Source organism: Epinephelus moara, chromosome 4, assembly GCF_006386435.1.
Source record: "Epinephelus moara isolate mb chromosome 4, YSFRI_EMoa_1.0, whole genome shotgun sequence".
Taxonomy (NCBI): domain Eukaryota; kingdom Metazoa; phylum Chordata; class Actinopteri; order Perciformes; family Serranidae; genus Epinephelus; species Epinephelus moara.
In genome coordinates, this window is record NC_065509.1 from 12451828 (window position 1) to 12461824 (window position 9997).

General features: G+C 41.4%; 1 protein-coding gene and 1 non-coding gene across 2 annotated transcripts in view; one reads left to right on the forward strand and one right to left on the reverse strand.

Annotated features, from left to right (window-relative positions):
- Positions 1–4340: 4340 nt before the first annotated feature.
- Positions 4341–4422, reverse strand: trnal-aag (transfer RNA leucine (anticodon AAG)). The gene has a single exon. It is a non-coding gene; the product is annotated as a tRNA-Leu (tRNA).
- Positions 4423–8583: 4161 nt separating this feature from the next.
- LOC126389000 (uncharacterized) overlaps positions 8584–9997 on the forward strand; it is an 8943-nt gene continuing 7529 nt past the window's right edge. The window contains exon 1 of the mRNA XM_050042417.1: positions 8584–8745. Coding sequence (XP_049898374.1) covers positions 8584–8745 — 162 coding nt within the window. The remainder of the gene's footprint in view (positions 8746–9997) is intronic.

Genomic DNA, 9997 nt, shown 5'->3' on the forward strand with positions numbered 1-9997 from the left:
AATAGGTTTGATACCGACTAGTTTCTCTCTTCTATGTTGTACCTATAAGTATTTCAAGAAAAAACTTCAAACTGCAAACTGTGCAAACAACATTTCATTATCGTGACCACATCTATCTGTTTGCTTTTGTGCGTCTGCACTCAAACAACATATGCATGAAGGAGGAAGAAAGTACGAAAAAGGGAACTTTGTGACAGAAAAGAGAGAGGAGGAGGGGAATGCCTCAGTATCCAGACCCCTGACACAGAGACAGAGGCACGGAATATCCAACTCGTTCTCATTTCGATGTCATCAAATACCACTGCTTTGTCAGTTATTTAGGCATAAAACACCAACGCCAAAAGCCACCTTTTGCAGTGATATGACATGCTGCTAGGCAGCATCAGATCGCAACTTAGCTAGATGGTATCTTTTGTGGTATTATGATACACTGCCAGTCAGCCAGACAGCACTATTTATGGCAGTGTGATATGCATCACACATCCCAGCATTGCTTTAAGCGTCACAGAACATCAACAGCAGATGCAGAAGGATAGGTAGTGCTTAATATGGTGACATGAAAGGCCACTGACAAAGCAGCTATATGTGACAACTTGGGATGAAAACCTGTTGGAATATTCAGTTATATAGTGGTGAAATTAATGGTTTAGTCAAATCAGATCTTCAGCATTGGTCAGTGTTTCATTTTCAAACTGTAATTGGTCACTATTAATTTAGCAGACTGATTATTTAGCTCATAAATCAAGACACACTGCTCTGCCCTACATGAAAGTCATATTGATATCAGTGATTCTAGCTCTGTATTACTTGGGATTGGATCGAAACCAAATATTGTGGTGCCCCCCACCCATAGTAATTACTGTCAACAGGCTTGATAGTGGGCCAAAAGCTACTTGTGGCTGCTCGATATGTTTAGTATTACATGCAGTTTTTAATCAGGACAAATCATATTATTAGCAGTGTACAAAAAAATAATAGTAGGTCTGAATGTGAGTGTTAATGTCTTCCTGTGTATATTAGTCCTGTGACAGGCTGCTGGTGTGTCCAAACTTAACCCTGCCTCTCACCCACTGTGAGCTGGGCCCCAGATAAGCTGCAGTCTGTTGCAACCATAGAAATGATAAGTGGGTTGAGATGATAAATCAAACAAATGATTCCACCCCTGTGGTTTGTGTGGTTGTAGATACATTTCCTGCTCTAAGGATAAATGTTTGCATGTGTTACAAACAGCCAGACACAAATGTCCTGTTTAACTAAAGAAATGATGAGAGAGAAACCTGTGTTATTGTGGGACAGGTGTCTCTCAGCAGAAGTTATTGACACAATAACTTCATATTCAGCTTCAGTATCTGTTATTTCATCAGTAACTCTAACACATTGGGACTCTCTAAAGCCCAATATTTAATTAACCGCACCACTGCACCCGGAATGGATTGCCAACAGAAGAACGTTGCACATTTACCTAACGAATTTCCATCCAAGATATGTTTAAGTGTATGCTTTAAAACAAATACAGTATCAAACTCAGCTTTAATCAGTTTATTAACAGCAGCCCTTTAAGTGGTTTAACAAATATTAAATCCACCTCTTGTTACCAGGGCGGGTTCAGTGAAAACTCTGAATTAGTCAACCCTGTGATGGGGAAAACTATGGGTTTTCTGTTCCAGAAAGAGAGGTAACATAAAGGGATAGTTAAGATTTTTTTTTAAGTGAGGTTGTATGGAGTACTTATCCATTGTCGTGCATAGAAGTGGGCTGGAGTCCGACAGTGAAGCTAAGCTATATACTACTTCAGTTCAATATCAGTTTAAGTGTATGCTATATTTAGACTATTTTCACAGCTTTACCTTAATGTCAGTTGGTGTTTTCCAAGAGGAAACTAAAGCAGTTATAATGGTCTCTCTTTAGAGCCACACTCCATTGAGAAAAACTGTGATTTAAGGGAGAAGTCCGGTATTTTGCACTTTGAACCCCATCCCTGGGTTGTTTATGATGAAATAGAGTGGCTAAGACCAAAATAGTGACGATTGCTCATTTTCTGAGAATTTGGCTTTCCCCTGCCTGGCTTAACACTGCTGCCTATGGCCATGTGTGAACCTGTCCTAAAACCACCCTAAACACTCATTTTCAAAGCCATGAAACTCAACGAGTGGTCAGTGGTGTTCGTTGATGTTTTGACATAAAAATCGTAGCAAACTGTGGTTTCCATGCGTGTTTTCACTATTCATCTCGATTGTTTCAGCTGCCTCACACCCGTGTGTAAACTTCCGCTTGATCGTTCGTTTGACCCTGAAGTGTTATACACTCCAGCCCACTTGATGGCAATAATGCTCCTTTACGTGGGTGTCGCCAACCGGCAGGAAACCATTGCAATGTAATGGGACACAGAAAAGAAGCAGAAGAAGAAGGTTGGCGTTGTGTTCAAAGGCATCGTACTGCGAAGGTTGTGCAGTTGTTTAAACTTATTACAAAACTTAACTCTTAATGTAGCGTCTCCTCCCTCTTACAGAGCCAGACACGCTGTTTCATTTTATCATTGATTCAGCCCATACCAAAGTGCATATATCAAAGCGCATTAGTTAGCGGAGGTTTAGCTACTGCATGTTGGAATCAAAATCCTGGTTGCAGGCACGTGTACACGCAGACTACAGGTGGTGCTCAAGTACCTGCCTTTTTGGCCTCTGAGTAGATAAGTGTCTTTTTTTGCAAGACATGTTTTTTTCTAGTTTCTTTTAATCATTTTACATTTTAGTTTTTAAATGTGGCCCATGGCATCATTTCTAAATTAAAAGCGTGCGGCACGCTCCAGTGAGAAACAGTGCAGTGGAAGACATGTACACTTTACAATTAAGCCATTAACATTATGTTGCAAAAATTGACCAGGTCCAACTCTCTTGAAGGTCGAAATTGTTGTTTTTTCTTGTTTTCTTTTCTTTTCTTTTTCGCTAAGGCATACTCACGTAAGCCTCATACCAAATACTGGCAATTGTATGACAGTTTCAGTTCGCTTGGCTCGTTGGTCTAGGGGTATGAGTCTCACTTTGAGAGTGAGTGAGACTCATGTAGACTTTATAGTGAATGAAAACAGTGCAGTGGAAGAAGTATGCACTTTACAATTGATCCATTAATGTTGTTTACCACAAAACCTTCTGTTACATTTGGATGTATTAGTAACTGATGCCAGTTGCCTGGGGTGTGAGTATTGTGAAAATAGTAATGTAGTGGCATTAAGTAGCTTTAGACTTGGAGTTAAGTGAAAACATGGCAGAGTGAGCATGGGTGGAAGGGAGAGGGACATACTTCTCATCCAAAGCATTAAGGATTAGCATAGGATGGTTTCGATCCATCGACCTCTGGGTTATGGGCCCAGCACGCTTCCGCTGTGCCACTCTGCTCAATAGCCAAAGGTCAGCAGTTTAAAAATCTGTGGCCCAATATTGTGGGCACCTTTGGGAACTTGAGGGAACCAAGATTTCAGCAGCAACGGATGCTTAGTCATCTGACATCAAGGCAATGACAGCATGGAAGGAATCCTGCTGATCCAATTTTTTTACAATTGGTAGAGGGTGGTTTCGATTGATGGACATCTGGTTTATGTGCGTAGCACGCTTGGTTCAATTTTGTGTGAATCTTTGGGAACCCGTGTGAACCAAGATTAGCCAGCGTACAGGCTGAAATGTTAAGCATTTGGTGGACCTTGCGGTGATGCTTTTTCTCGTGATTTTCCCAACTCCATCCAATAATCTTGAACGTGTTCACATGAGACACCTGTGGCAATGAAACCTCAGTCATTTGATGACATGGCAAACTGAGTGTCGGTGGAAAGGATAGAAGCATCCTCCCACTTGGCCCCTCTACCTCATTTTTTTCAGTATCGCTCCCTCTCTGCTCAGTGGTGCTTCACAAACTCTAGTCAAGGTACTCAACTGTCAATGATTATTGCTCCTTCAGCAGCAAGCAGTGCTGCCATCTAAATACCTTCAACCAATCAGACTTAAGAGCAAAGGTCAACATTTGACATTGCTTGAATGACAAGTGTTTTCAAAGTGAGAAGAATCAGATATTGACCTTGGCGATATTTTCCACTCCACAATGAATGCTTATGTCACTAAAGATACTTGTGGCAATGACTGCTTTGTCATCTTAAACCATGGCAATGTGAATATGGATGGAACTGGTAGAGTCAGCACGGAGCCATCCAAACATCCACTTGTCTTTGGTAACAGCAGTTGCCTCACACAAGTCTAATACCTTAAGTACACCAATAAGAGGTACATGCACTTTAGGACAACATGAGGTTACCACATGAGTCTTTTCACCTGATGTCATACTTTGTCAAATGGCAGTGGTGGGATTTGAACCCACGCCTCCTGAGAGACTGGAGCCTTAATCCAGCGCCTTAGACCACTCGGCCACACTACCTGCAAGAGCCTCAGTGCACTGTCTGCCCCCTTTATTTTGTCCTCCACTGAGACTGCATGTTCTCCCCGTGTCAGTGTGGGTTTTCAGCAGGCTTCCTCCCACAATCCAAGGACATGCAGGTTTGGTTAAGTGGTGACTCCAAATTGTCCGTAGGTGTGAATGTGAGCCTGAATGGTGGTGTGTCTCGATGTGTCAACCCTGTGATAGTCTGGCAACCTGTCCAGCGTGTACCCTGCCTCTTGCCCAATGTCAGCTGGCTTATTGGTCTAGGGGTATGATTCTTGTTTAGGGTGCAAGAAGTCCTGGGTTCAAGACCCAATGGAGCCCAAAAACATGAGCACCACAGAGGCCACTATTTAGTGTCTAAGCAACTGTGCAGGAGAAGAAAGGTGTGTGAGTTCAAACTCTGGAAATGCCCAAGGTTTAGGGTGTTTCTCAAAGTTAATGACAGTCCTATCAAGGAAGGAACCTACAGAGGCAAGGCAAGAGTCCTTCCTAGCATTGGAACAGGCTAACAAGTGCCCTGAGGTGTGTGTCTTTACCCTCAGCAGACTTTGGGGCTTTCAGGGTACTATGATCATTTTGGGCTTTCTACTGTTATACTGCTATTTGAAGAAATGTAAGCAGCATTTCTAGTCATTTCGAGTCATGTGACTTTTAGGGTAAATATATTTCTGTATTATAGTTTATCCAAAACAAAACAAAAAAGCATTAATACTTTCATCTGCCCCACTGATTTGGACAATTAAATGGCTATTTAAAAATGTGTCCCGCTGTTTTGGGAAGAGTTGGCAGTGGGAGGGGTAATCCGACTTTTCACTGAATATGCGAAAGGTGCTGGTCACAGGTGAGACCAGGTAAAGCCCCCCCACACACACTCTCACAGATACGTTCACACCCTAATGCCTTTTCAGAGTGGAGTAAAGACAACATCTGAATAAAGTCCTAAATCACCACAGCATGTACAGTATGTTCACAAACTCACACACAGGAACATACAGTGATTCTACACTACACCCTTTTCAACTGTCCTTGTTGTCACAGTCACCGCGGTTAATGCGCAGAAATTGAGCGCCCTGCGGAGCAGCATCCACATCTTCCTTCATGGACAGCCAGGTAACGATAGTGTGTGCCCTTAGTCTCTGCATTGTTTTTCACTGTTGTGAAATTAAACCATCAATAAAACAGCTCAATACAGCCAGACCCACCATTACGCTTAACAGCAAGTAAGCGAGTCTGGTGTAAAATCACACCGTTTCCCTCTAACTCTGGCAGATTCAGGTTCACCAACCGCCTGGTGCAAACAGAGACAAACACCTGTTGCGTGTTATAAATCAATGATAAATGTAGAAAGTGAATGTGTATGTGTAGCAGCTAATAGGTGCATAAAGTACTGCTGTTGAGACGTCTTCCTTGCTCAATACTGTGCACAAAGTACTGTATGTACTTGTCCCCAAGAGCCCTTCTGGTGCTGGCAAACACATAGAAACTGCCCTTTTTTTCAGCTTGAGCACCTGCCCCACAAAATGTCTGTGCACGGCTCTGCAGGATGAGGGTGCAGCTCATGTGATCTCACGGGGAAGCAGATATAAATAAAACAGAGGCTATGCAGCAACTTGAGAAAATGGTTGGGCTTGGTCAACACAAGGTGTCTATTCTGCACCGAGAACTGAAGATAAGATTCTAACTAAGTTTTAACAAAGAGGTTCCAATAACAAGAGACGAACAGCGTGGCTGCCATTTTGGACTGAATGATGCACCAATTATACTATGTTCCATTAACCTCAGAAGTTGCAGATCAGAGCTGGGAATGATGCCACACCCAAATGGATTGCTTCCAAGTACAACAAGTTGGAAAACAAAGTCAATACCAGTTCAAGCCAGGTTAGCCATTGTGCTTTCACTATTGTTGATTGGTGGAGCAGCCATATTGGTTTTTCAGGTTGGGGTTGGTGAGGTTCCTCCGAATTTCCGAGTTGGAGGAAAGGCGTTCCAGTTGAATTTTGCAAATGGGAACTTGAAAATTCCGACTTCCCAGTACCAATGGAACGCACCTTTACTATCAAAGTATTTCATCAAGCATTATGTCAGTCATGAATACATGCAAGCACTGTTCCTAAATGATCTGCTCAGTTTATCAGAGTAGGAATCCAGAGCTATGATTTCTTACGTTTCCCCAAGATCCCGATAGTTAAAGATGGAAAATGTCTCTATTATTAAATCTAATTCTTCTGGTTGTGACCCTACTGCAAAGGTTTGGCTTTCTGCCCTAAACAGAGTGCTATGTGTGTTATGCGCAGATCACTGTGGCACTAATGTGCATCAAAACAACCATACAACCAGTCTTCAGTGTGTCAAGGTGAGCCACGGATGCGCCATACCTTCCCCACTTATTGTTAAAGACCTTTTTGGAGCAGACATTTTGGCCTGTCTTAGTAGGAAACATGCAGGTAATACTGATGACACTAACAATGGCTATGCTCTTTTCAAAAGTCCCAGTGAGCAGTCTGCGCTTTTCCTACTATGTAAAAATGTAAAAAAAAAAAAAAAAAGGCCTATTGCAAAGAAATGGCCAAGGCTTTCATCATAGTTAAAGGTTCTTCATCATTCCCTACCATAACTCTCCCCTCCTGTCTGCTTTGAGGCTTTTTTTCTGGATCATATTTTGACATGACCTTGAATAAATAGCTCCAAGAGTTACCACACAGCAGCCGTGTGCTGAGAAGCAGCGCTCTGCCTGGCATTGAAAGATCTAAAGACATGATACCAGAAGCCTGTTTCAGAAAGCAGGGTTAACAACCTCTGAGTCTAACCCTGACCTCTGAGCTGACTAACCCTGAGATGGAAAGACTGAGTTTTCGGTTTCAGAACAGTCGATCAGAGTCAGTTTAGTCAACTCTGAGTATGTTGACTCTGCTTTACGTTTTTGAGTGTTACATGAAAATAGCCATCGTCAATGGAGCTCTAATACTACGATTTACCCTGGCAACAGGTAAATAAAAGGCAGAGCCTCCATTTTAATCCAGTGGACATAGAGGTTGTAATGCATGCATATGTTGACTGCGCACATTTATCGAAAAAAGAAAAAGAAAAAAAGAACTTCCACTCACAAAAAGATGGGCATAACTCTGAGCTGTGGTGACTCAATCTCAAAACCCATCATCTGACGATGACACATATACAAAGATCTTTGTGTAGAGATAAGGGGTGACTTGATGCTGTGTGATATTTAAATGTGAGGGTGAAAACCGCTGTTTGAAGATATAGCAGTAAACTAAAAGCAGTAAACTTGAGTAACATACTAATATCCAAAGAGGATTTTGATTCTGACAGTAAACCTCCACTTAATAATGAACTTCGATACATGCTTTGATACGGATTGAATCAATCAGGAAATAACACAGTGTGTCTGGCTCTGTCAGAGTGAGGGGTAAGAGAGAAACTCACAAAGGTTCACAGAGTCAGTTACCACAGTTACTGACACAAAGTTTAAGTTACCTCTCTTTCTAAAACAGAAAACCCATAGTTTCCCTCATCTCAGGGTTAACTAACTCAGAATTCACTAAACCCACTTGAAGTCTTGAAGTGTTAAGAATCTTTGTAAATCAGAGTCCTTTTCAGATGTATTTTGAGTAACAATAATGTAGATGAGATACCAGTTGACTTCAATGTCTTTTTACAGACAAGCTCAATATGGTATTTTTAAGTTAGTTTTTCATGTACTACGACCCCTAGAAATTTTATGTAAAGAACCTGAGTTGTTTCGATGTCATCTTTTAAATTTTTGGCTTTAACTTTGTTGTTGTTTTTTTTTTGTTTTTTTTTACAAAATATTATGAAGTGATTTTTTCTATACTGAGAGAGAGTTTGCTCATCTGAAAACATTTGGAAATAGATGAAAGCTCTTCATTTGCCTCATTAAAAATGCAAAAAATTTCATGTGAAGATACCAGACATGTATCATCAGCAGTTATGCACACTATTCACAGTATTCAAGAAAAAAAATTCAAGAAAGTAATGAATGTCACTGACATATGTAGTAGGTCGAAAATGCTACATGTATATTTTTTTATTGAAACAGACACCCCCTAATTTTTTGTTAAATATTTGAACTAATCTAACTCAAATTACACAGTTTTGACATCAGGTCAATCCTACAATATGTCAGTAGATGGCACTGTAACNGACAGAGAAGAACAAAAGCAGGTGATGGACAAGCGTCAGATGGAACGAGAGAGCTGGATAACGGTGAAGGCCCAGACAGCCTTGATGTTTTACAGCCACGAGGGACAGCAGCACCTCCTGAACCTCATCAACATGCCAGTTAGTGCTCAGCTGGGCGTGATCATGTCAGGCAGAAGAAGAACTTCCTTTCCTCATCATTTACAGCTGCTGTGTCTTTTCAGCACTGCGGCCGATTTTAGGTGTTGCATAATTGTGCCACAATAAATAAAAACCCAATCATAAACAAAAAATGGATTTAAGATTTCAACTTGACAGCATCAGCTCTCTCACACAAAATAGGAAAAAAAATATAGATTTTGAAATCTCTGGTGCTTTCTGTAGGGTTATGTTGACTTCAGTTATGAAGTGCCTTGATTGATTTCTGCGTGCTCAGGTGTCCTGTTGAGTGTTGATGCCAGTCAGGTACAATTCCCAATTCATAGCTCCCAGTTTTCTCAGTGAGTTATTGTGGCTTAACATGCTGCATGTAATTCAGTCAATAATATTTTTGCCATGAAGTAAAGGGTATTCAAGCGCAGATGGCCAACTTCTACCTGGCTTTTGAAGCTCAGTGTGCAATCATCCCTGTAATCAACAAGGTGCATTGAGACCTACTTGTTTTTTGGTTTAATCACATTAGTTTTCTACTTTACTGCCATGCCATTTCAATTTGACATTTCTCCCTTCGATTGATTCAAAAGATGCTGATCAAAAGAAAATGGAGTCACAGATTGAAAAGGTGTTTGGTATTCTATGTGCAGAATAAATTAAGGTGAGTTGGAGCATATATAAGCTGCTTTTACGTTTTCAGTATCGCTTAAATTTCTCTTCACTCGTGGTTCCATCTTTTTCAGATTTCAGCTAAACTTGGAACAAATGTTGAAAAGGTTCACCAAGTGGTTGTGGACAGACTTTCACTGGGAAAAGGTTAATTTGGTTTGACGCATTAAAATTGAAGGTTTTCTCTCTGTAGTTGTGTTTTTTTCAGGCCTACATTGAGCACTGATGACCAATATAAAGCCCAAGGGCCCTATTTAGATGGTCTAAAACGCAAAGCGCCAGGCGTGTGGCGCATGGGCGTGTCCCAGTCACTTGCTGGTTAGACAGCGCGTTTTCAGACTGTGCGCCATAGCAGACAGTCTAAAAGGGTTGGACTTACTCTGTGAATTAGTCATGGGTGTGTTTTGGGCGTATCATTCCATAAGCCAATCAGAGTGTCACCTCTCATTCCTTTTAAGAGAGGCGCGATTGGAGCGCACGGCGGAGAGCTAGTTAGTTGGCGGACCTACCAACTGCAAAGAGTGAGCGTTTTACAGCTGAGGAGACGATAAATGTATCTCTGTATCGACTG